The sequence below is a fragment of the Astyanax mexicanus genome, chromosome 19, assembly GCF_023375975.1.
Source record: "Astyanax mexicanus isolate ESR-SI-001 chromosome 19, AstMex3_surface, whole genome shotgun sequence".
NCBI lineage: Eukaryota > Metazoa > Chordata > Actinopteri > Characiformes > Acestrorhamphidae > Astyanax > Astyanax mexicanus.
This window is the reverse complement of record NC_064426.1, coordinates 13,617,272-13,645,141: the sequence shown is the minus strand read 5'-3', so window position 1 is coordinate 13,645,141 and position 27,870 is coordinate 13,617,272. Positions and strand designations below refer to the sequence as shown.

General features: G+C 37.9%; 3 protein-coding genes across 13 annotated transcripts in view; 1 reads left to right on the top strand and 2 right to left on the bottom strand.

The window, feature by feature from the left end:
• The first annotated feature begins 315 nt into the window (after positions 1-315).
• Positions 316-5,911, top strand: dctn5 (dynactin 5). Its single transcript, XM_007241561.3, has 6 exons — positions 316-473; positions 968-1,036; positions 1,885-2,003; positions 3,588-3,699; positions 4,754-4,856; positions 5,374-5,911. The coding sequence occupies exons 1-6, from the start codon at positions 426-428 to the stop codon at positions 5,469-5,471; spliced, it is 549 nt and encodes a 182-aa protein (XP_007241623.1). The 5' UTR covers positions 316-425; the 3' UTR covers positions 5,472-5,911.
• rpusd1 (RNA pseudouridine synthase domain containing 1) lies at positions 5,680-14,640 on the bottom strand. 2 transcript variants are annotated; one of them, XM_022686359.2, is made up of 6 exons: positions 14,463-14,640; positions 12,900-13,093; positions 12,568-12,691; positions 12,265-12,367; positions 12,052-12,153; positions 5,680-9,005 (listed from the first exon to the last, which is right to left on the bottom strand). In XM_022686359.2, the coding sequence occupies exons 2-6, from the start codon at positions 13,079-13,081 to the stop codon at positions 8,629-8,631; spliced, it is 888 nt and encodes a 295-aa protein (XP_022542080.1). In that variant the 5' UTR covers positions 13,082-13,093; positions 14,463-14,640; the 3' UTR covers positions 5,680-8,628. The 2 variants fall into 2 exon arrangements, with proteins under 2 accessions (XP_022542080.1, XP_007241622.2); XM_007241560.4 differs by lacking the exon at positions 14,463-14,640 and having other exon boundaries at positions 12,900-14,451.
• Positions 14,641-21,677: 7,037 nt separating this feature from the next.
• Positions 21,678-27,870, bottom strand: part of LOC103042767 (trinucleotide repeat containing adaptor 6A) — a 59,542-nt gene continuing 53,349 nt past the window's right edge. For all 10 annotated transcript variants that reach the window (XM_049468019.1, XM_049468020.1, XM_049468015.1 and 7 more), the window contains one exon: positions 21,678-26,228. In XM_049468019.1, the coding sequence (XP_049323976.1) occupies positions 25,874-26,228 (355 nt within the window). In that variant the 3' untranslated portion in view covers positions 21,678-25,873. The remainder of the gene's footprint in view (positions 26,229-27,870) is intronic.

The window sequence follows — 27,870 nt, the reverse complement described above, 5'->3', positions numbered from 1 at the left end:
ATTTAATTGTTAAAAATCTTAATGTTATAAATCACTGATTAACTGATTTATAAATATAATCTAATTAAAAAAGGGTCATAATGTCAAGTTCTGAATTAATTTATAATCCGAATTCAATTTAGTGTAAATATAAATTATTCTGATTTTTTAGAGAGAGAGAGAGAGAGACTTACAGGCGTATTAATCAACTCTTTAGGACTAAATCTCAGATGCTGGTTTTGGTGTAGGTTTTACACTGTAACTCTCGGGTGAATATTTAAACTGTTTATTTTCTCACCTTTAATCATTCTGTTTAAATCTTTCTATTTATCTTTTACCTCTTTTTATATGTGTCTTTATCTGGATGTCTGTGTCGCGCTGCTGGTGGAGTGTGGGAGCTCGGCGCTCTGTTAGCGCTGTCTGGTGTTTGGGAGCGGAGCAGAGAGATGGAGCTGTGCGAGATTTTATACAACAAAGCGGAGTATATAGAAACTGTAGGTAACAGCTGGGCATTTATTTAACTCTGTACTGGAGTGAGAGAGAGGCTGTAGTGTGGCTCTACGGGTTGATAGCGGGTAGTTTCCGTGTAATCTCCTGTGGAGAGCGGGGTTACCTCAGGAGGCTAAAGCTAAAGCTATAGAGCCGCTCCCTAAGGTTCAGCTAAAGCTCCGCTTCTACTGTTTACCTCACATTTTACCTGGTTTAAATCACGATTTAAAGGGGTTACTTGCACGATTTCTCCTGTATTAATGCTAATAAATATTTAAGCTTGAGTAACAATGTGATTAAAATACAGAAAAACATACAGATTCTCCAGAATTCGCCTTTCCACCCTAAATGGTGTAGGTTAGCTTGTTAGCCATCAGTACCACTCTGATGCCTCAGGCCTCTATTGAGAAATATAATTTAATATAATATAATATAATATAATATAATATAATATAATATAATGATAAAGAAGAATAATAGTGTGGTTGTCTCTTTTCAGGCATCGGGTAATAAAGTAAGCAGGCAGTCTGTGCTCTGTGGGAGTCAGAACATCGTCCTTAATGGAAAAGTAAGTTAATGTAAAGAGCCAGTATCAGGGTAACGCTGATGTTTAAGTGTCTATCACAAAAGAATGAATGAATTGGTGAATTATTTCTGTTTCATGTGAAAACGTGTGTGTATGTATATATTTATTATTTATATAATATATACACAAAAAATAGGGAAATGTGTGTTTAGTAGATTATTTCTTTGATGTATCAGGTCTTCTTGGCAATAAACCTTATACTGTTAGAAATCCTGCTAATTTTACTTTAAAATGGTGCCACTTTTGTAAGAACATGCATCTGTGGGATGAGTATGTGAGTTACGCCCATTAAAAAATTGTCAAATCTTTTCTGCCAATGCCAAACAATTTATTTTGCTGTTGCTATTAATACTTGTTTTGAGTTTCTGTAGTGTTGGCCTGATTGGCAGCCCCTGTGAGCATGGGTCCTGCTACAGTGGTCTGTAGGTGTCTGCTATAGTAATGGGCATGTCACGTTTGACTTATTTTCAAGCTCGGGTTCCACAAAAACAAGTTGCAGCATTACTATTTGGAGTGAGCCCTAGTACCAGTATCTTCAAATTGAGACCAAGTTCCACATAACAGGGGATGTCAGAGACAGGCCGTGAAGTGGGCGCCCCAAGAAGACGACGCCCCAAAAACATTTTACACACCAAATGAGTCAATGATAGAAGAAGCTGTTTGGCAATAGCAAGGAGGATTTGGCAAAATTTTGATGGACATGTTCTTTACACATCTTTCCAGCGGTGTAAGATTATATTTTAATGTTTATTATGTATGTATAAATTATGGTTATTTTAACCATGTTCTTGTTTTATCTTCCATGTTCATGTTCGTTTTAACTGTTTCAGACAATTGTGATGAATGACTGTATTATCAGAGGAGACCTGGCCAATGTAAGGGTTGGTCGGCACTGTGTTATTAAGAGCCGGAGTGTTATCAGACCGCCATTTAAAAAGTTTAGCAAAGGGTGAGTACATAATAATATAATTCTTTCTTTTTTTAAGGTTCATTTCCACTCCCTTTACATACGAAAATGAATTAAAGTATTTAGACACTGTAATTATCATTCAACCACATACTTTTGTTTGCATTTGAGGCATGAATGTTAATCAGTACATCCCCAGGAAGGCAGATCAGAATCTACAGTTTTTTGACATTAACAAACCTAGAAGTTCATCAGAACAATAAACCTAAAAGTTCTTTTATAAGTTTCTTTTCTGCCAGAGTAATTTCTACATCAGGTTTTGCTAGACCTATCAGCTACTCTGGACCCATAATTATTTTTCTGTCAAGTTCATAGATGTAAGCTTTTACACATTTAACACTCCATCTGTATCTGTATTTACCACTGAGAGCAAATTAGCCAGTGTGTTCTGATGTTTATCAGTAGCAGTCTGTCCTCTGGAGTTTTTTTTTTTAAACATGCCGTAGTGCAACCCATGCTTAAAAAAACTGGTATTGATCACAAGGTATTGGCTAATTATAGGCCTATCTTCAAGCTTATTTTTAAAATCTTGGAAAAAAGTTGTTTATGCTCAGTTGAAATGGTTTTTGGATGAGCATAATATCCTGAAAATTCAGTCTGGTTTTAAAACCATGCATAGTACAGAGTCAGCATTGCTTAGTTTTTAATGGCATCCTCTTGGCAAATGATTGTGATCCCTGTTGGATTTAACTGCAGCATTTGGTATGGTGGACCAAAACATTTTACAGACGGAATTTTGTGTGTGAGCTCTCTTGCCATATGGGGTTCCACAGGGCTCAATTTTAGGATCCCTCCTTTTACATCTTAAAGTTCATTTTAACATTCTTTTATTTGTTTTTAAATCTTTACATGGACTTGCCCTGCCTTACCTTGCAGAGTTGCTTCATCCCCACGTCCCTGCTTGGTGCCTCAGGTTAGCTGATCAGCTGTTTCTGCAGGTGCCAAGGTCAAAGCGTAAGCTCAGAGGGAACAGAGCTTTTTCTATTGCTGGTCCCAAGTTATGGCACAACCTAGCATTACACATTAGACAGGCCTCCTCACTGTCTGTTTTAAAAACTAGTCTAAAAAAATATATATATCTTGGTTTTTAACCCTGAAATGAGGTTTTGCTGTTGTTTGGTTAGTTTTTTACTGTTCTATTTGAATTTTGTCTTATTGTTTGTGTTTGTCTTTGTTTTATAATTATCTGTGTACAGCACTGTGTCTTTAACTGTTGTTGTTTTAAAGTGCTTTTCAAATAAAGTTGAGTTGAATTTATATTGTAGTAAAAAACATATCCATAAAACCATAGAATGGTTCCCAGAAGTTTCTGAATAATAGAGGCACATTTATAGCTGGTCTGATTCTGTACCTAATTAAGGGTGGTTATACACCTGGATTGGTGGTGTGGAGATAGGGCCCAGTGATCTCATACATACATACATACACACATAAGAACCCCCTTAATCACCAGTGCCTTTACTTACTGCTGGTTCATATCTGTTGTAAAATATTTCTTTGTTTATTATATAATCTGAAGTTGTTTATATCTGTGTAATGTATAGTTCTTTAATCATGTTTATACAGTGTGGCCTTCTTCCCTCTGCACATTGGAGATCATGTGTTCATTGAAGAAGACTGTGTGGTCAATGCAGCTCAGATTGGATCATATGTTCACATCGGCAAAAATTGCGTCATCGTAAGTAGCCAATCAAACATGTCTGCTTCAAGAGGAAGAATGTCACTGCCTGGCCAAAAAATGTCACTTCCTGGGTTTTTAACAAATTTGTAAGAGCCTTCCAGTTGATAATTACTGCATGGGTGATTGTTTCACATGGAAACATATTTATCCTTAACTGATGCAGTAAGTATCTTCTCATTTGTCAAACAACCATGTGGACAGTGTGATTCTTTGGTTGTGGAGAAGATATGTTTCAGAAGGGTGAAATTATTGGCATGCATCAAGCAGTAAAAACATCCAAGGAGATTTCTGAGACTACTAAACTCAGGTTAATAACTGTTCAACACACTGTTAAAAGAGAAAGGACCGTGGGGAAACATTGTCTTCGGGGATGGAATGTGGTTACAAAATCTTGAATGATTGTGATCACAGATGGGATAAACGTGTGGTGAAATCAAATGGTAGAAAAACAGCACTACAACTTAGGAATATGTTTAATAGTGAAAGTAAGACCATTTCTCCACACAGTGAAAAGAGAACTTAAGGGACTTAAGTTGGGACTAAACAGATGTGTAACCTTAAGAAAACCATATATCAGTGAGACTGACAAAAATCAGCTTCAGTTTGCTAGGGAGCATAAAGACTGAACTGTGATGCAATGGAAGAAGGTCATGTTCAGCAAAGTTATGTTTACAAAGAATGAGATAAGCTGACTACCTGAACACTCTGATCAAGCATGTTAGTACAACAATAGATTTTTTTCCCCCTGATATAACGACCATATTCCAAGATGAAAAAGCAGGTATTTATAGGGTTTAGGTTGTAAACAATTGCAGGGTTCAGCATGAGATCATCATTTTCACACATGGAACCAAGTTAAAGACTTGCTTTAAACACAGGGTCACCAAATGAGGTTCACTGTACTACAGTTAATATTCCATTATTATCCAACAGGTCAAAAAACTTTGTATTGTACCAGAATTTCATGATGCTTCAGTGTCTTAGATTGAAATATTTTTAAAATTTCCAGTGCCGTTTAAACATTTGTATGATGTACTATACTTTTTTTTAGGGTCGGCGGTGTGTTCTGAAGGACTGCTGTAAGATTTTGGATAACACAGTTCTACCCCCGGAGACGGTGGTCCCCCCGTTTACAGTGTTCTCTGGATGTCCAGGTGAGTCTTTTCACACTGAGACTGTTTTCAGTCTGAAATAAAATGCTGAGTGAAATAACATTTTTCAGGTAGTTGCTATGAGGTTCCTGGGCAGCTGCTGTTACTAGTGTTAATGCTGTCACTAAGCAGGTGGTTTTCCAGGCGGTTGCTGTATGGTTACTATGCTTTCCCAAAGTGATTGCTATTGCTATGGTTCCCCAAATTGTTGTTTTGTTGTTGTCCAAAGGCCTGTTCCAAGTGGTTGCTATGCTGTTTCTAAGTATTTCCAGGTGGTTGTGTGCTGATGTGTGGCAGTTGCTTTCTCTGCTGTGCAGTTGCTGTGGTGTTTTAGGGTTAAACACTACTAGCTACTAAAGTTGTCCAGAAGAAAGAAATAAAAACCTAATTAAAAATAGCAAATCCTGGTTCTGATAGTTTGCTCCTTCTCATCTAAGAGATGTGGTTAAAATACTGAAGTATTGATTTATTAAACTAATGGCATGGAGTTTTCTGATGTATACGGTGGTTTGTGTTTCAGGTCTGTTTTCAGGAGAACTGCCTGAGTGCACGCAGGAGATGATGATCGACGTGACCAAAAGCTACTACCAGAAATTCCTCCCATTATCCCAGATATGATTCCACATGGACACTGGACTGATCATTACTTATATACACACAAACATACTTATCCAGAGTTTCAGTTTCCAGCTCTGCCTGTCTTTAGTCCGATCAGAAAACAGCATTTTTTTATTTAACTGTTCTATGTGTAATCATCATCATACACGCATAAATAATGTACAGGGAGGGGTCTGTTTTTCCTTAGTTCAATGCTTCACTGTGTTAGCTCTCTCTCTCTCTCTCTCCATCACCAGACTGAACATCACAGGACCCAGAATTTTCCCTGGAGGTGGAATATAACTGATTCCTCTTTTGAAAGTCTGTATTTATTAATTATCATGTTTGGATGTTTAGTTTGTGTAGCACTAACTGGTCCTCTTTGTGGACCTGAACTGTCTTCATTCTGTAACTTAAGAGGAAATAAATCTAATTAGACTTAACTTTAAGACAAACTACAATACAGGATGCTCAATGCTTTATGTGTCCCTCATTTGTACATACAAGCCCTGCCCTAACATATCCAGGCAGTGTGTTCAAATATAGCATTTAATAAATGCAGTAACATAGTTGTACACTTACGTACATAAACATATGCACGTGTGTGTATACATGTATACACCCACAATTATAGTCAGATATTAAGCACAGTAGTTTCCTTTTTTAAAAATAAGACAGGAAATGTTTTTATTTCAGGTAAATATATATACTTCATAGTATAAGTTAGGCCTTACAGGCAAGCCAGGCAACAGCAGAGAGAAGAGTAGTGAATTTCTGAGACAAAATAAATGTAACTATGATGATGTCAATGATTTACAATCAGTCTTCAGCCACACCAAATATAGCTGTGTGGGAAATGCCTCAGTGTCACCTCAAGGGCCTTACTGTTTTAAAATGCAATAATAATCAATCCGAAGGCAAGACCCAAAAACTGTCTGGAGAGAAGGAGCATCAGGTACAGCAGGCATCTTACCCTGGATAGAGCAACAAGCATGGCTTTGCTTACATTAACCATTTGAAGAACTTTAAATTCAATGAGCCACAGTTTAGCACATCGTGAGCAATGAACCGAGTCCAATTTTTCTCCAGTTAATCCAGTTCATTCTCCCACCTATAGTTAATTTTAGATAGATGTTAATCTCCCAAAGACATCAGTTCAGCATATAAAACAGACTTTAGGTAAGAATAAGATTCTCCAACTTTGTAACAGGTGGAGGCTTTGGAGAAGTAGGGGAGAAGTAGTAAACCTGAGGCAGAAGTATATACACTGCCAGGCCAAAAAAAGTTATACACTAATATTTAGTTGAACAACCTTTAGCTCTGATTCCAACACGCATTACCAAAAAATATGGTAGACTTTTCTTAGCCTGATGTGCGTATCACTCTAGAACAGAGTAAATTTGGACACATAACCTTCTTCAATTAGACCAGAGTCCAGTCTTTATGCTCCCTAGCAAATCAATGCAGTTTTTGTCAGTTGGTCTCATTGATAAGTATGTTTCTTAAGGCTACACAGCTGTTTAGTCCCAATCACCAGTCCCAGTTTATTTTGCACTGTGTGGAAATGTTCTTACTTTCACTGAGTTTTGGTGCTGTTCTTCTATAATTTGATTTCATTAACATTTAAGTAATCACAATCATTCAAGTTTCTTTTTTTCTGAGCTTGAAGATGACGTTTTCCCACTGTCCTTTCACTTTTAGTAATGTGTTGGACAATTCTTAACCTGATTTAGGTAGCTTCAGAAATCTCCTTAGATGTTTTCTCTGCTTGATTGTATGCCAATAATTTGACCCTTCTAAAACAGATTTCCCACTACCACAGGATCACAGTGGATTTCCAGACTGGATAATTAACAAATGAGAAGCTACTCTGCATCAGTTAGGGTTAAATATCTTGTTGCCAGCAGTAACAATCACCCATGCAGTAATTATCCAATGGGAGGCCCTTACCTTTTTGTTTAGTTAAATTCAGGTAGTGTTTAATGTTGAGGAAATAGCTAAAACATTTTTAAGGGTAGAAAGCACCACAGGGTTGGATGCAAAATGAGAAGTTTTTAGCGGTAGGGAAGAATGAACTGAAGCTGGAAGTGATAAGGTGTAAAAAGATTGTCTCAAGCTGACACCATAATTAATTGGTGAAGTTGAAAAGATACTTTTTTGACTATGAGTGGCCCAGTAAAATAAATAAAGTTAAAAAGGCCCAGTCCATCTTTCTCACGACCACTTTGGAGAACATGTTTAATAACCCTAGGGACCATGTCTTCTTAGACTATGGAGAATATAAAATGGTTAACTTAAAAAAAATAAAATAATAAACTACCATACAAAGACTGAAACAAAGTTATGTTTCTTATGGGCAGTATTGTAACCTTTCTCCTAGCTATCCTAAGTATCCAGTTACGCCATCTAGACATCTTAAATTGACCTAGATTTGAAAAAGAACGTGAATGAGTGTGTAATGCATGTTTCTATAGTCCAGTTTTATCTGAAGGGCTGATTTTTGTTTTTTGTAGATTTACCTTAAAGCCAGAAAAAGAATCAAATCTGACTGTTCATGTGGAGCACAGACCGTATGGTCACTAAACAGAGATTGTCAGTAGTCTGAACATCAAAAACAAATGTGTTCAAAGTGTCTTCTGGATCATTCACAATTGGACAAACAACATCCACTGCACTGCACAGTTCAGCCAGCCATAACTACAGCACACAACACTGCAGTGTCTACTAAACTCTTCAGTGGAAGAATTTGTATATTGCGATTTAAAGTTTTAAACTGAGACCTGGTAGGTGACTGGAAGGTGAGGTCTCTACCCCTTCCTCGTGCAAAAAGCCACATTACCAGTGTGGCTACGATGTTACTGAAACCCATGTTGTTACTATATCAATCCATGCAGATAGATTTGTGATGTATGGACACACAACTCTGATCTGACTGCTATCAAATAACAGCAGACAGTCTGTCCACAAGAGGGAGCTGTTACATATGAGAGAACACCAACAGCTGAAAGATGTCCACCATCCCATGTTCAGTTGTGTTGCAGTGAAAGGCCAGTCAGTCCCTTTGCAGCTGAAGGGTACATTTGCTTTAGTGTTGTTTATCAGTCTGCAGTTCTATTAATTCACAGCTCTGGTGCAAAAAATCTGAATGTTAAGAATATGGACTTTTTAACCCACTGCATCAGTCCAGAGACCACTCAGAGAGCCACTGCTGACACTGAACCCTTGATTCCTCAGTTTCCTCTGGGCTGCTTCTTCTCTCACACACATTATGTTTTGGGCTTTCAGTCTGCTTAGCCCGAGATCGCTCTAAAATACCCTCCACCACGCAGTCAACTGTGAGCAACACTGTCTGTGGACTCCATTTGGGGTCAGTTGTGGGCAGGAAGGGGTCTGGGGCGGTGACCTGGAGGGGTTCGTGCTCCAGAGGGATCTGCAGCATATAGGCGTGGAGCATCATGCGGTACGGGCTGTTATCTGAGCCCAGGCTGTAGGTGTAGTCGCCCACTATGGGGTGACCAATGGCACTGCAGTGCACACGCAGCTGATGGGTGCGTCCTGCCGGAGAGAAGATTTAAATAGTGACTATTTTCAATAAATGAAGTTTCAAAAAAAGAATACAGAAAAGCAGGACAACCTAACATGGGCCAAACATGGATATTTTATCAAGTCATGTTGGTTCAAGTAGAACATGCTTTTAAGTCATTTTCTATTTCTCAAAGGAACACAATCAACCAGTTTTCCCATCAAACCAATAGATCTTTTTTTCCGAATTTCTCCTAAAGAACATAAACCCTCTGTACCATAACAGTCTGTGTTTTCATGTTATGTGTTTGAGTGTATTTGCTGCGGGAGTTGTGTGTACAATTCTCATCTATAGAATGTGCTCTCATACTTCTATATGTGCTCTCAGTGAGAGCTTTCTAGGTTAAAGCCCAGCTTCCAAACATGGTGGAGGTAATGTCCCACACTGTAAATAACGAGGACACCCCCTTCAATATACACTGACAGTAGCTGATGTTTTGGACCTAGGAGAACCAGAACCATACTGTCGATATTATTAATGAATGAATAAAATCTATTTAATAAGTATTAAATTAAATATTAGATTTTATACTTTGTGGTGAAAAACAAACAGTGTTTGAAAACAGTCTCTTTTTTAAACTGGTTACATTTACTTGGATGCAGAAATGTTACAGATATAGATTTGCCAGAGTGGCCTTTAACGCTGGTAAACAACAACACAAGAATGCATTAAATCATATTTCAATTAACAGCTGAACAAAAGCCCCAAATTAAACTTCCACATACACTGCTTTAGACTTAACCTTTAAAGAGGAAAATAGATGCACTTACAAAGTAATACACATGCACAGGACGTTACTCTACACCTCGTCTCTCACAGCAGACATGGATGCAACAATAGTGACTGCAATATTGTAATATTTTGTTAGATATCTTCCTTGTGCATACAGCTAGTGAGAAACCATGACCGCTCATCTCTGTATAAATGATTGCTATTAGAGCATTACACTGCTGAGTGGCAGTAGTTTTATAGTTTTGTATCTTGATCCAACTTAAAAGTATTGGAGCATAGACTGTGTATAGCTGGACTGAGCATCGTCTCTCAAAAGTGAAGCCACCACAAGTCGGGCACCCCTGCTGTTCAGTTGCAGAAAGCTGTGTAACCCCACTCATCCCTATAGGATTCAATGGCAAAACAGACAACTTTCAATCAGGTTTTTTTCTAATATACTGTAATTCTACCTCCTTTATTTAAATGCAACAGCTAGTGTAACCTCTGCTTATATTGTAAAATTTATATATCCCCACAGAACCCGTTTTTTAAACAGTTATTCAGCTCTATTCAAAAAGGTGTGGTTATTGTAAAAGGGCTGGGTTACACCAATCACTGTATGGGTGGGACCATAGACTGCATGAGCCCTGTGGAGGCACCCCTCAGGGGCGGGTTTATTTAAATGAGTAGGCTGTCTCTCCACAGTCTTTCTCCCTCCTCAGGGGCCTCATGTACTAAAGGTGTGTACGCACAAAAACATTGCGTACGCCATATTTCACGCTCACGGTCAGATGTACTAAATTTGACTTGAACGTGAGAAAGTGCGTTCCCCCACAGCACTTTCGTTTCGGGCGTACGCATGTTTTATTGTACGTAAGTATTGTGTTTTTGTCTTTTGGCGATGTATTGAAATTACAACTGTTAAGATTTCCTTTATGCACACATTGTAGTAAGGCATTATTGGGTAAAATAAAGTAAATTAATCAGACAATTTCATTGGCTTACTGAAATAATCATTCAACGTGTTTCCACTTAGCCTACATCATATAAACATACATAAACCTTTGCGCTGGAGTTGTTGGAGATGGCAGCGTTGCATTATTGGAAATTATTGCTATTGGCCAAATTCATTGAGAGCTCATTTTCCGTGACCATTATGTTTTTTTGGCCCATGATGATGACTGGCTTATAAGCCGTTTTAGATTTCCAAGAGTATAAGAGGATAAGAAAACAAGCTGAGTGCGTGACGGGTGGCTTCTTGGTTAGCAACTCATTTAAATGAAAGCATTTATTATCCATCCTAGAATAATACATTTAAAACATGGGTAATTATTAGTTATTACGCTACGCGTCTTGCGACACTTTTCTTTCTTGACTTGCATATTATTATTATTATTATTATTATTATCATAACATTATACTCTGCGTAATTGAGGGAGGAGACATGGCAGGTGTGATGTTTTCGTGCATTTGCGCTTGATTTCAAGTTGATTGTGATGTACTAAGAGAAAGTACGTGGAATTCTGCCTACGCACGGTTTGATAAATCCGGATTTTTTTGTGCGTACGGAACTTTTCAGGTCTGAGCGTACGGAACATTTTTGTAGGAAGTCCACGCAAGTCTTAGTACATGAGGCCCCTGGTCTCTACTGCACAAAAGAAAGTGGCTTCATTTTCATAAAAATGAATGAGAACAGCGACTCAGCATCCATCTTTTTTAAAGTCTCTGTATTTGAGCCACATTTTTTGGAAGCATTGTTTTGGTATATTTGTGCAGTCTGGTTATTATTATTTATGATTTGATGTCATGACCTTTAATAATGTATTAATGCATGTAATTTTACACTTGTTTATTTAGCAAATACACTGCCTGGACATGAAATAAAACAAATTGTTCATATACTCTAATATTTGGTTGGACCGCCTTTAGCTTTGACTTCTGCACACATTCACTGTGGCATTGTTTCAATACACTTCTGCAATGTCACAAGATTTATTTATTCAATCCAGTGTTGCATTAATTTTTCACCAAGATCTTGCAGTATTGATGATGGTAGAGTCTGACCACTGCACAAAGCCTTCTCCAGCACATCCCAAAGATTCTTAATGAGGTTAAGATCTGGACTTTGTGGTGAACTCTTAATCCATGGGTGAAAATAATGATCTCATGCTCCCTGAATCATTCTTTCACAATTCCAGCTCCATGAATTCTGGTATTGTAATCTTGGAATATGGCCGTGCCATCAGGGAACAAAAAATCCATTGATGGAATAAGCTGGTCTATATTCAGTATATTCAGGTTTTTTACCTGTTCGAGGCTGGAGGAGCACTTTTGTGACTGGATCTCCGTCATACACTCCATACTCCAACACATTCAGCTCTGTTTGGCTAGGCTTGGGGTTCTCACATCCTATAACAATCAAAATAATAATAATAATAATAATAATAATAATACATGTAAACAGAAATCAGACAGAAATCAGAGCTGTACAGTGTGGAACACCTCGGTGAACAGACTTACCTTCTGTTTCCTCTACACACATCATGTGAGTCTTTCCCTCAGTGCTGTTCTTACCAATTGCAAAATCAATCATCAGTTTCTCCTCTGGCACAGAGCCTCGAACCTACATAACATTATTTCATTAAAACTAGTTCTAAGTTTTGCAAAAAGACAATTAAATACACACTAATAAATGCTTTTACATGAATTATTAACATTTATATAGCGACATAATTAAAATAAATCTGACACTCATAGCTACTCAATTACAACAGTGCATTACAGTACTGTTTGTACTGTAGGTGTGTGTTTGTGTGATGTTACCAGAGCAAGGTAGGCCTTGGTTACGAGTCTGTTTTTAAAGAAGTGGTATGCTCTCCCTGCCGCCGCTTTGTTTAGCGCTACACACAGAGCACCACTGGTGGAGAAATCCAGCTGATGACAGAACCTACACACAATCAAGCAACCAATCAGCACACAGCTCATTTACATATAACATGCCTCATGGAACATGAGGTTATTTGCATTCAGGAGAAAATGATATATGAATGTGTGCCATGGAATTTTTGACCATTCACCTACGCCGGAATATAAATGAGTGGAATTCTCAGGCTCAGCTGGTATGGAGTGGAGAAGGCAGATGGGAGTGTGTGTACCTGAAGCCGTAGTAGGTAGCGGGGTCAGCCAGATCAGGGAAGTGGTGTTTGAGCTGCTTCTGCACCGTCCGCTCCTCTGCCCAGAACTTGCTGTCTATCCGGATATCCCAGTGTTTATTAACCACCAAATAATTCTCACTGTGGTACAGAACACACAGCCGGTCCAGACTAGCCTCCTCCATACTGCCCTCACCCTGCACACAACCATCACAACCAGCACCACAGCACACCTCCTTATTCCCAATCTGCTCACTACTGAAGCACATTCGCGTTATTATAGACAACATGAAGAAAATATTGTTTCACAGTTTATATATATATTTTTTAAACAAAACACAACAATATTATTTTTTTAAAAATTGAAACGTTGAAAAGGATGTGTTAGTAGCTCATATGTGGAGCATCTTTTGCTCGAGTAAAGAGTAACCAGCTGGTCTGAAGTACATGCTCAGGTCAAGGAGGTGAAAAAAGGCCCAACAGTTTGCTTTTGCTGACAAAACCTTTGCTGCAGCTATAGCTGCACAGCTGCACGGTACCACGAGATGGGTAGGTACGAGAGAGAAGCATGTAGCGCATGCGTAAAAGCAAATAAATGCATGAATTGACCGTTCACAATTAATGGTTTGGATATGTATCCGATTTAGGACCATATATGAAAATGACTTAAATCTGATTTGAAAAAATCGGATTGACATGTTCACACAGCCATGACAAAATCAAATCTGAGCCATATTGAGCAAAAAAAAAAAAAAAAAAAAGAATTGAGTTACTTCAGCCTGGTAATGTGTATGTAGCCTAGCCTTTCATATGTGGTCATAAATAATATTCAAACCATGGATATGCGACATGAATGTGAACAATCAAATCGGAATTCATGCATCTTTTTGCTTTTCTTTGTGCTTCTCTCTCGTACCCACACATGTCTTGGTGCAGCTGTGCAGCTATAGCTGCAAAAACAGCAAAAACAAACCGCCTGACCTTTTTTCACCTCCTCGACCTGAGCATGAACATCAGACCATCTGTTTACTCTCCACTCCAGCAAAAGATGCTCCACATATGAGCAGCTAACACTGCATCCATTTCCCTTTATAAAGCAACGAGTCGTCTCTTAAATATCAGGTTTTTTGTTTTTGGTGAAGAAGGCGACGTTTATACACGTATCAATGTGAGCATGTTCACATTACACACAGATACAGGTCACTTACACATGTAAATGTGAACCATCAAGATAGTCAAATCCGATCTGAGGAAAAAAATTGGATTTGAGCAATGTGGTTTGTAATGTGAAAGTAGCCAAAAGGTTAAAATCCACAACACCCCTGTTATCAGGAGGCCGCAGGTAACTGCAGCAAGAATTTAAGGTGGACCGAAAATCCGAACGAAGACACCGGTGAAAAGGAAGCTAACCTCAGCGTCCCACACCAAGTAACAGAACTATTGCGGGTGGTAGATAAATAAACTCGCCCCCAGCGAAACAGTGCAGCGGATATTCTAAGAAGTTAACCCAGTAAACTGAGTATGAATAAATACTAATACATAAACTCTCATTCACACCATACTGACCTCCAACTTTACTCCACCTTACACGCCTCCGCCTCACACAGTTACAGACCCCGCGCTCTGGAGGAGATATCATCTAATAAAATCACTCTAATATCCCGCTTTAATATAAAATTACATTAATACAATCCTTCAGCTCCAGCCATGCTACTCCGCTACACTACAACACCGGCGGGAGTTTTTCAAAATAAAAGTTCACCGCCGGGTTATTTAATATTTATTGTCTTTTCTGCACTCAAGAATCCTCCTACAAATACCATAACTATTATATATACACAATTACTTTTTTCCTTTCAATTTTTAATATTGTTTATTTAGGCCTAACATACATATTTAAATAGTATAGAAAATAGTATAGAACTAACAGGAATATATATATATATATATATATATAAAAACTATGTAAATATATGTATGTCACAAACTTTGATTATATTGTTCAGAAAGTGCTGTTTTATATGAGCTATCAGAGCATTCATTGGATTAACATTTAATTTTTTCACAATTTTCAGTCAAACCAGAAAAGGCTCATGTGGCGTGACTGTCCCATTCACATTTCACAAAGTTAGATTTTGCCTAAAAAATCGAGCATTATATTTTGAAGCCACCATTAACTAAAACATTTTGTCCCAAAAATGAATATCACATGGTGTGACGCCATACTCATTTTTTAACGGGCTATTGTTTGGACACCTTTGGGGAGTGAGGGAAGAACAACACCTCAGAAGGACACTGAAAGTTACAGGATGTGTTATCACTGTTTTAAGAAAAATCAAGTATATCTAGCACTTCTGCTTCAGTTCCACTTAGGTGTGACACATTTTACACAAAAATGCCCAAATAAAATGACCTTTAAAGCTATAATGTCATATTATAATTAGCATGGTTTTATGATGCTAGCATAAAGCCACATTGCCTAAAGTCATGCTAAGTACACGAGACGTCGTACGGTGTGACACAATGTCATACGGTGTGACAGGGTTTTCTTGTCACCATATGATTATTTTGCCACATATGATATGAACTCCATTTAAACAAATAAATAATGCTATTAGATTCATATGTTATAGCTAATAGTTAATTGTTTTAAATATTTCATTCGTTTAACACTTTTTAAAGTATATTATTCACAAATGTCATATTTATACAACACTCACTCATTCATGCAGATTCACTCACTCACTCAGACTCAGTTACTCCTGAACACAAAAGGAAAAGTTCAGTCTGACCCAGTTGCAGTCCACTGTAGCACACCTGAACATCCAGCTTCAGCACAAAACCAACATTATCAATACATGCTTCTTCTGTTTGTTTCTTTAAGTAGAAGCCAAATGTGTCTAAATGTTTATTGTCACACTGTTTTTAACAATACATCATCAGCTTTCTGATCGATCATTGTTTTGATCTTTTTTAAAAAGAAATGATGCATTAAATGTAAAAAAAATTCAATGATTTACAAAAAAATATTAGAATTCCTGTAGCTAACATTTGACAGATTCAAATAAAAAGTGCAACATCTTTTAAATACAGTAAGTGGATTAGTTAATGCCTTGTAACCATTCTTCTCTACGCTGAGTAGAATTCACTTGTTCTTCAACAATTTTGTGCTGCTGTGACTGAAAATCATTTCAATTATTTTCCAAACCAAGTTTGTTTGTTTGCTAAATGCACTTACCACAGATTTTTGCATACAGATTATGTGGTGTGAATCATTATATGTTATGACACCATGTCATATGGCGTGACATTCAGAATAAAAAAAAGAAAAAAAATTGGTTATTTATCATAAACTCTTTAAAGTGACATATGAGGAATAGTGCCAGCAAAGGTTACAAGGTATTCCCAAAATATTTAAAGTATATTGAAATAATAAGATTAAACAACTTCCTTTGTGTGTAGATAATGAAAAATAATGCAAAAGGTAACATAATTGCACGTAAACAATGCTATACTTTTATATAGTAATGATAAAGTATCAGGATAACTGACTTTATATCACATTATACCTATTTTTAATTTAATACACAATAATATTCATGTCACACCATATGACAATTTTAGTCACTAGGACAGTAAACTATTGAATAAATGTAAAATTTAAGAAAAAATCTACAAGACTATATATAGATAAGAGTTGGTAGTGTATAACCCAGTGATTTCTGACTTAATTTTGAGATTTTTGAAAAACACTTTTTCAGCCAAATATGTCAACCACCCATAGACTTAAAAACTCCCTGTAATGAACATCAGTCAGTAACAGATGCTGCGTATACTGTGCATATCTTACATATCTAGGCCAATTTATTATAGCTGCACCTTTATTCACCTAAAAATAAGAAAAAAAACACAAGAGCAGACGGTCACACACACCAGGGGTTATTTCAGGTGATTCTAGACTACTCAAATATACACGACTGTATTTTAAAGTTTACTTAATGAAGTTCAAACAAAACAAATGTTCTTATTTTTCACTTTATCATTTTATTTACACAATCTGGTCTTGGGGACTTTTATTATGAAGCCCAACCTGAAGCTAACTGGTGATGCTGTTTTCCGTTTCTTGGGCAGACTTGATGAGAGCCAGTTTCATCATGGTCTTTGTGACTGCTCTTGATACTTTCAAATGTGCTCTTTGCACAACTACTTCTGCATTCTCATCAGTGCTGCTCCAGCGTTTCCTGTTTGGCTTTTCCAATACACTCGGTATGGCAGTATTTTCAGCTGGTGTTTACAAGAGCTTCTAAAAATTAACCTCAACGTCAAGGAGACCAGTAAAGCCTACCACTAGAAAGCTAGAGAAAGGCTTTAAACTATATGCATCTTCATACCTACACACTACGAAGATTTTTTTCTTATATTTTACGTTAGCCCACACAGCTCAGCATTAGCTAGTATAGCTAGTTGTTAGTTTCAGATTGAAATCTGTTTGGAACTTCAAACTACTCTAGTGTCTATTAGAGCTAGGCGATATTGTAAAAAAAAAAAAAAAAAAAAGTCTCAATTTTTAAATATTTAAGCAATTCTCAATTCTGATTACGATTTACTGACAGAATCCAGCCAAATTAAAGTATTAAAATACACACATGCACAAAATTGTATTAATATTTGACATTGTAAAAAAATTAAAAAATGTAGGCTACAAAACTTAATTCACATTCTGACTGTAATCCATCACGTCCACGACCACTTCGCTAGGTGGCAGGGTCACGAAAACATAGGGTCCTTGAACTGCGGTTCTGAAACTGCAGAGTCCTTAAACTGCAGTCTCCGAGGCTGCAGCTATACCCTTCTTGTTCTGGCTCCAATTTGCCTTTACTGCGCAAGAGCACACAAGATATTTTGGCTTCAAAACGCCGTAATGAGAGTGAATATGGACGTCCTGTCTATACTTTTTTACAGTCTATGGTAAATACGACATGCAGGTTGTTAAAAAACTTTAAAGTTCTCATTCCATTGTTTTTTCATTCATTTTAAAATGTCTAGTTGTGATCTCTAGAATGAATTAAATGCCATGTAAGCCGTTTTTTGTTTAAAAAATTAAAATGGCTCTGGTTTAGATCCCTGAGTTTCTGGTCTCTTAAGAAAGACAGGATTTGTCTCTTGCTCATGAATATTCATGCATGCAAACACATTGCCTCTGATTGGCTAACAGCACTGCAGCAGAAAACACCTACCTGCCTTTCCCTCACAGTAAATTTTACAGCTCTAAAACTAAAAGGATAAACTGTTTTCAGAGATACAGCCTTAGTTATAAAGATATAGCATATAGCACTGAATGCTAGGTAAAGTTAACCCCCTAGACTTCACTTCACTCTCAGCATCTCACTAAAACGCGGATTCAACCGGAGATACGATTTAAACCTACAGTTACTTACACAAGATAGCTAACATTAACTAGCTGGTGTAAACAAAGCTGTACGTTTTTGGATAGACAGGTTCGGCTCTGTCTGTGGGCAGTCCTGAGCCACGGTGGGCGAGGCCATGAATTTACGAGTTGATGTAGACACAATGCTTTTCCTGATCGATTCGTTTTTCTGTAAAAAACATTTTCTTAGCTACTGCAGACAGAGTTTGTTGTTTCTTAAAATCCTGCCCTCAAAACTAAACTCAAGAACCTGTACAGCTTAAAAACTGTTTACCGATTAATACTGGCAGCCGTCATGACCTTTTGTTACTGACACGGCCCCAACTGGGAAATTCAGGGCTTATCTAAAAATCAGTTTTCCCACTGGTAAATATGAGTTTGTGGTGGTGTTCATGTGCTCTCGTCTCTTAAATACTATTTGTCCGACACGACTTGAAGGCAGCATTATTCTCAGTATACAGGTCCTTCTCCAAAAATTAGCATAATGTGATAAAGTTCATTATTTTTTTTGTAATGTACTGATAAACATTAGACTTTCATATATTTTAGATTCATTACACACAACTGAAGTAGTTCAAGCCTTTTATTGTTTTAATATTGATGATTTTGGCAAAAAAGTAAAGAAAAAAACAAAAATCCCTATCTCAAAAAATTAGCATATTTCATCCGACCAATAAAAGCAAAGTGTTTTTAATACAAAAAAGTCAACCTTCAAATAATTATGTTCAGTTATGCACTCAATACTTGGTTGGGAATCCTTTTGCAGAAATGACTGCTTCAATGCAGCGTGGCATGGAGGCAATCAGCCTGTGGCACTGCTGAGGTGTTATGGAGGCCCAGGATGCTTCGATAGCGGCCTTAAGCTCATCCAGAGTGTTGGGTCAGGTCAGGGGAGTTGGCAGGCCAATTGAGCACAGTAATACCATGGTCAGTAAACCATTTACGCGTGGTTTTGGCACTGTGAGCAGGTGCCAGGTCCTGCTGAAAAATTAAATCTTCATCTCCATAAAGCTTTTCAGCAGATGGAAGCATGAAGTGCTCCAAAATCTCCTGATAGCTAGCTGCGTTGATCCTGCCCTTGATAAAACACAGTGGACCAACACCAGCAGCTGACATGGCACCCCAGACCATCACTGACTGTGGGTACTTGACACTGGACTTCAGGCATTTTGGCATTTCCTTCTCCCCAGTCTTCCTCCAGACTCTGGAACCTTGATTTCTGAATGACCTGCAAAAATTGAGCAACAGTCCAGTGCTGCTTCTCTGTAGTCCAGGTCAGACGCTTCTGCCGCTGTTTCTGGTTAAAAAGTAGCTTGACCTGGGGAATGCGGCACCTGTAGCCCATTTCCTGCACACGCCTGTGCACGGTGGCTCTGGATGTTTCTACTCCAGACTCAGTCCACTGCTTCCGCAGGTCCCCCAGGGTCTGGAATCGGCCCTTCTCCACAATTTTCCTCAGGGTCCGGTCACCTCTTCTCGTTGTGCAGCGTTTTCTGCCACACTTTTTCCTTCCCACAGAGGTGCCTTGATACAGCACTCTGGGAACAGCCTATTCGCTCAGAAATTTCTTTCTGTGTCTTACCCTCTTGCTTGATGGTGTCAGTGATTGTCTTCTGGACAGCAGTCAGGTCGGCAGTCTTACCCATGTCTTACCCGGTTTTGAGTAATGAACCAGGCTGCGAGTTTTTAAAAGCCTCAGAAATCTTTTGCAGGTGTTTAGAGTTAATTCGTTGATTAGGTTAATAGCTCGTTTAGAGAACCTTTTCGTGATATGCTAATTTTGTGAGATTTTAGGTTTTCATGAGCTGTATGCCAAAACCATCAGTATTAAAACAATAAAAGACCTAAAATATTTCAGTTGGTGTGCAATGAATCTAAAATATATGAAACTTTAATTTTTATAATTTCATAATGGAAAAGAATGAACAATATCACAATATGCTAATCTTTTGTTTGAAGGACCTGTAAATACAGCTCTGAAGGCTGTATTTGTTAAAGAACATAAGAGATCAAATAGCATCGTGAAAACCAAGAAACCAGTCAGAGAGCTGCAGAGTTCCACAGCTAATCATGGTGGCAAGAAGAAAGATATTTTTTAAAGCAGGACGAGAGCCACAAACCAAGTGTTAATCCCTCTCAATCCTATATGAGTACACAGTGCAGAAAATATTTAAAAATATATACATCCAGGCTTAGATGCAATTCTGCGAGCTATACAGCTCTGGAGAAAATAAAGAGACCAATTAAGTTTCTGAATCTGTTTCTCTGATTTTACTTTTTATTGGTATATGTTTGAGTAAAATGAACACAGACATTTCTCCCAAATTCCAAATATAAATATTGCTATTTAGAGCATTAATTTGCAAAACAAATGAGCCAAAATAACAAAAGTTGCAGAACTTTTAGACCTCAAGCAACGCAAAGAAAACTATTTCAGAAGTCAATATTTTATGGAATAACCCTGGTTTTTAATCACAGTTTTCATGCATCTTGGCATGTTCTCCTCCACCAGTCTTACACTTTTGGATAACTTTATGCCACTCCTGGTGCAGCAAGATGCCCTTGACTGAGGCACATACCCCCAACTGCTCCCACATTACTGATGCGGCTGCCCACAGCTATAAATGCCCACTGCACTAATCATGGGTTAACAGCCCGTACCAGTGTATCGCTCCACACCTTCACCCCATTTTACTTACTGACACTATAACAATTCATTCACACTGGTCCTACCAGACTTATTATTGTCACTTCTGTTTTGTATATACTTCTGTGATACAGTTCATGTTTTTATTTTACGTTTAGCCCTCTGTAAATCTGAAGTGAAAAAACTGATTTGTGTTGTCACTACATTGACTGGGTTAAATGTGGAAGTTCAATTGTGTAGCACTGCTATGCAACGATCTTAAAAAAAAAAAAAAAAAGGTTGATAACCATGAGCAAACAACGGCAGCTGTATTTTAAATGCAATCAGACTGATCAGTTCGGAACACCACCATTGTTACTTTACGATTCATAAATGGAGATACCTGCAGCAACAGGAAAAGCTGTGTGTATTAAAGTGTGAATAAGGCAACCTTAATTTTAACACAAATAAAATGTAATTCTTTAGAAATTATTGTTACGTAAAAAGGTAAACCAAACATACTTAAGGTAACGTGTCAAATGCTTCTAAACGGTGCTGTAAACCACTTTAATAAAACCCTAATGAAAATTTATCTACATAAATCTTCTTAAAACATTTCATGTTATGTTCTAAAAGCAGGGTTTAAGTTCAGCATCCACCTGAACAGCACAAAAAGTACATTGTCCAAATACTCTTTGCCTGTAAGAACGAGTCAGGACACAGTCACCACTGTTAGACTTTTATTGTGGGTTGTACCCAAGTTATACAGCTTTGTATTCCGATATTAAGATCAGAACTTTTACAAACAGTTATCAGTCTACTAGTACAGCCAACAGAAGACCTAAAACCACTACTCTACTTCTTATTTCATATCATCGCCATCATCATCGCACTTAAGGGCACTAGAATCGAAAAACCAAGCATAAGAGAGAAAAATAAAACGGCATTAGAGGAAACATTCATCACTACACATGAGTAATCTACCTTGTTATTATTCATCGACTAAATGTCAATTATTGTTACCATTACAAATAAGGATTGTCCTTCAAAAAGTGCAGTTCTCCAAAAAGGTACGACTCTAAGATGACCCCAGGAAGACGCTGAAAACAAAAAACAAAAAAAACCCACACAACCACAACCCGAAAGACCTTCTTACTCGTATTAGGTTGCTCTTGATTAATTACTTTCTGGTCAATCATTGTTGTTGATAAACAGTCTACTGAAGCATGTAGGTGTGTGTGCGCATATTTGCGGATATAGGAGCAGAAAAGCTTGGACAATAACACAACACAACACACTGATGTTATTGAGAACGTATTGCTTCACAGCTCGTTCGTTTGCTTGTCTGTGAGGAGTGTAGAGTAAAAATCAGTATAAACGCTTTGTCTGCTACAACTGGCCCACTTTTTGGAGAAGAGGAAGAAAAGAAAAATCAGTTTCAGTCATGGCACGTGTTTCAGGAATCTGAAAATGTATTCGTTTTCTTTTTCTTTTAAAACCCCGACACCTTCGTAGCGTGCCAGGGACTTTTATTATGCAAACACAGACATGGAAGCCTCATCCTTCGACTGCATAGAACCGGCTGTCTTTTTGTGCTGGTTTTTCTAAAGCTTTTTATGTTAAGATTTATTTAACTGGGGTTTTTCTACAAGACGACGCAACAGTGCTACTCACAGTCAATTTGCCTTTAGCTTGCTGTTCAACAGTAGGAACCATTTAAAGACAAAAGATAAATCATAAAAAAACATCTTTCTTGCAGAAAATACAAAACAGAAACACACATTAGAATGTCAGGCCAGGTGCGTTATGGTGTTCTTGTCCCTCCACTTTTACCTGGTCATAAAAATGGGGATTGTACATTGCTTGTGAACTTTACTCAATTAAAAAATTACTTGTGACAATAAGCAACAACATTGTCCAGCTTTTTACAAAACATCCCTTTCCGAAGCTCGCCCCTTTCCAATTTGGCATGACGATGAGTTAAAGACACTTTGAGACGTAAAACACGTTTAAGAGGAGTAAAAAAAAAACTAAATAAAAGCTTAAAAAAAAAAAATCAATTATAATAAAAGCAAAAATTACTTGCAGCTGCTTTTCCCAGTTTTTTCTGCAAAAACTGCTCAACAGGGAAAGAAGCTTGCCATAATAAAGACTGGTTAAAGCGCAGAATAATCAGCATCTCTCTCTCTCTCTCACACACACACTCACGCACGCACACACACGCACGCACAGACACACACACGTCTGCTCACACTAGGAATTCGGAGTCAGCCACATCAGAGGAGAACAAACTCCTGCAGAAGAGTAGAGGAAAAATAATAATAACAGTAATAATAATCATCATCATAATAATATAATAATATTAATCACAGCACTCTAGTCAGGTGTAATGGGTTCCTGCAGTTAAGCTTAATAAAGACGAGGATGGAGTGGGCCATGCACGCCAAGCCAACACACAAGATAAGAAAATTACAAACAAAAATTATTAAATTCCTCAGCTACACACAGCCCAACACGCACACACACGCTCAGATCAGTTAAATGTACACCAAGTGCAAATCCAAGGCTTTCATTTTTAGGTTCTCTGAATGTTCCACTGTAATATCAGACGAGTGGAACTCTGCACAGAGTTCTGATCGAAGGATTCAGTTTTTTGGTAAAAGCAGAGACTCGAAAATGGTTCAATACTGGCACACAAACCACACGGCTGAGGCTAATACTCGATACCACCCACCCCCCCACCCCCACCACAGGAAACAGCTTACATCACCTACATCAAGGTCCACTGGCTAAACCTAATGCTGACATCACTCGCCACCCTCTCTCTCACACTCTCGCCTCATCGGCACGTTTCAGAACGGCCACCAGCGACAGATTTACATTCAGCTCCTCCCATGGCGGTAGCCCGCCACAAACGTGAGGACAGGAGGGGAGAAAAATACAACAGGGGAAAGTAATAATAATAATAATAATAATAATAATAATAATAATAATAATAATAATAATAAGCAGCCAAACAGATTTCTTGTAATGAACTTCAGAACAAACACAAAACCAAACTGTACATGTTACAATCATATTCTATTTGTAAACAGTTAAAAGCCACTTGACTCGTTGCATCTTCGGACACGATTATTGATTTCTCCAGAATCAAGGCAATGGATGAAATGTGGACGACTTTTCGGAAGGTTAAAACAAACGCTCTCATTCTTTTAACACCATCTCTGGCAATGTAAAGAGATATGCGGAGTTCAGGACACAAGTAAAACATTGAGGAGAAGGAGGATGAAGAAAAGAGCGTTTCTGTGAGCCGGCTGATGGGCTACAGTATGCATAGTTTCAGATTTCTGCTTTTTCTTCTTTAAACACAGTTTAACGATGACCGGTGGGGAAAAACAAAACAAAACAAAAAAACAAACAAAAAACAAAACAAAAATAAAAACACTGCCACTCAATGGAAATATAGAAAAAGGACAATAATAAAATAATGATTATAAGTATTATAGTTGCAATAATAATAATAATAATAATAATAATAATAATAATAATAATATAGTGATTCAGCAAACCAAATTCACTCAGTAATACGAAATAATAAACGACAGCATTGAAAGCAGTGTGTAGAACGTCTCCAGCTTAAAGCAGTTATTTGGCAGAGAAAAACTTACTATAAGTAGTTTCAGTGCTAAAAGTTGGATTTTTCCTACAATAAGGAGTTTTTCCTATGGGGGGAAACTGGCTATATTCCTGAGAACCATGCTGGTTATTTCTTTTAGCAGACGAGGAATAGACAAAATAACCAATGACATGGCCAAACACTGATCAGTATTCCCAGAGATAGACCGCTTCGTCTTCATCCTCAAAAGGGTTTTTAATTTTTTTTCTTTTTTTTATTATTTTTCTTTTTTTTGATTTTTGGGGTTTTTAAATATTTTTTTCTTGTTTTTCTTGTTTTGTTTTTTCCATGTTTTTCATTTAAAATGAAGGAAGAATGACCACCCTTTCCCCCTCAAAAAGTCTGTAAACAAGAGGGCAGAGTCCCACCCTTCCACACAAAAACAAACAAACAAAACAAACAAACAAAAAACAAAAGTAATCGAAAGCCTATCTGAAAGTGCTGTTCCCCCTGGTTTTGCAGGTTGGGTTTGCAAGTCACAGCTGTGGCTGCAGTTTTCATTTTTTAGACTGCAGAACGCTAAATTCTTTAGTTTTAAAACATAAAATTGGTGCAATACTTATTTCTGTAATCATCAGCATCATATAATAATCCTAAGTCAGCATCTAATATTTCTTGATCTGAAAACTCCACAATACCACAAAAAGGTAGGCGTACATCAAGGCATAGTAGAGCGCACACGTGTTATACTTTTTTCTTGTTTTGTTTTAAGAACGTCCTTGAGTAAACATCTACACTGGAACTGTCGGCTCCCTCGATATTGCAGATTATACTGAGAAAAACCACATTCAGTGCAAAGTTAAAAAAGCTCATACTCCAACATTGTCAGCAAACAAACGCAAAAAAAAAGAAAAAAAAAAAATGGAATTCAAACCAACACAATGAATAAAGAAAATGAGCTGAAGAGATCTCTCTCTTGTATGAAGAGCACTACCTGGAAGTGTAAATACATCCTTTCACATTATAGTATTGGCCTGCATGATTCAAGTATTCAAACTGATATGTTTTGGGCTAAAACAAAGTGGACATATGTGCAGAAAAAAAGTAACTTATTTCCACAGGGTGACCCCGCCTTTTCTTTTCTTGTTAGTGAAAAGTCCAACTAGTGCCATTAAATTTTCATATATAATATATAGTCATATGATTATGATTAACTATCCACGCTGAGGTCACAGGTTTATCTCTATTTTTTTTCTTACTTTTTTTTTTAACAATTAGTTATGAGTCCAAAGGTGAGAGAACATCAACTACATGGGGTCCCCACCGCTGCCTGTGAGGTGATCCACCGGGAGGAAGGAGCTGATTGGACTTGGGCTGATGCGCCCCCCCTCGCCACCGCTGCCGGAGCTGCCCCACAGGCTGCTAGAGTAGTTGGGACCCCCCCAGAGTGAGGAGCCGTGCAGGTCCCCCCCATTCCAGTGGCTTGGATCAGTGCGGTTGGGGAAGGCGTGCGAACCCTCCATGGATCCGATGCGGTTCTGAGAAGAGGCCAGTGTCTGCCAGCTCGGCGAGGCGGTCATGGACTGACCTTGTGCAAAGAAACGGTTAATTTCCTCTTCACTAGCGAAATCAGCAAGTATAGTAGTGTTCCCTAAAACACACCTGAGAGAGAGAGAGAGAGAGAGAGAGAGAGAGAGAGAGATAAACACACAAATCACCACTAACCTCATCACTTCCTTGAGCAGTCCTGATGAGAGCCAATTTCATCATGTTTCATGTTCCCATTGACCAGTGACCGTTTGTAAAAGTATTTTTTATTTTCTTTCTTATATGGATTAGAGCACTACTTAAATAGGACTGTTCACTGTATACCAACTCTACCTCTCCACAACTCCAAACTTTTGAGTGGTACTGTGTGTGTGTATGTATATGTGTGTGTTTTCACAATCAAGCAACATTAACACTGCAGCCTCATTCTCACTAGAGCTTAGATTCTCTGCGTGAACCCGACCTGACCGGCCTTTTATATAAAGCTCTAACGTGATAATCACAATGTAGCTAAGAAACCAATTACTACCGTTAACGAACGAAATAACTAAAACTGAAAGTGAAACATTTTTGTTAACTGAAACTAATAAAAACAATAATTAAAAGGGAAAAAAACTTACTACAACTGTATTGTGTTTATAAAACTAACTAGAACAAAAAAAATAAATACTGATAGAATAACTTTCATTTTCCCACGGCTCGTGATAGCGGCGAAATAACGACAGAAAACCCTGAGGAAACTGCAGAATGGGATTAGAATATAAGCGAGAGGGAGATGAAATCACGTGATCTGTAGTGAAACAGGAGATACTGTGGAATAAACACCACACACTATGGGTGAATCCCATTTCTCCCCTTGGCCCTACCCCTTACCCCTACCCCTTCTTTTCGAGTGTAATCCTTCCCCTTGGAACGGAGTTACAAGGGGAAGGGGTAAAATCCTACCCCTAGGAATTGGGACAACCCTTCAAGCACCCGGTGAAAGGTGAATCTTATTGAAAATAGCCTCCATAATATACTAGAAATTGTATATCACACTGGTTCCCAACACTGGTCCTGGAGCAGGTAATGTGTTACAAAAACAATATAATGTGCAAGAATATGGGTCCTCAGTGACAGAGGAATCACTGGTATATCACAATGACGTTTGTTAATGAACAATAAATACATAAATAAATAGCACTGATTTATGACCAGGCTACTAGCGGTGGTGTGTAGGTGACCCTGCTGGGCTGATGTGATGATAGCAGTGGAGCGCTAAAGTTCAGTAGCCTAGCTGCTGGTTAACTAGTTAACTTTAGGGCATTGTATGTGTACAGAAAGGGGGCAGGAGGTGCAGAAATTAATTAATATTGTCCATTCCTTAATTCCTCTGTGATGGGGAGCTGAAATTAGCTCTGATTATTTTTTATTTGATTTATTTTTTCCGTTCCGCCTTAAATGCGGTAGCGCCTGCCGTCTGTTGCACCATTTAAGGTGGAACAGGAAAGTTAGCTAGCTAGCTAGCTACCGAAACGAACTACTAGCGAACTTTTTATGCTTTTTTTATGCTTTTATGGCTGAAGAATTCAGCCATAAAACATCAAAACTACACAATAAACTAAGGTAATACAGTGCTAATCGTAATTTTTAACATGGAAAATACTTTCTTTGGTCGCTTGTTCCGCCATCTTGCCAGTCATTCTCATACCCCTCGGTACGAAGTGTGGGTCTGGAAAATCTCTGTTTGAAGGGCTAACTAGCCCTACCCCTTACC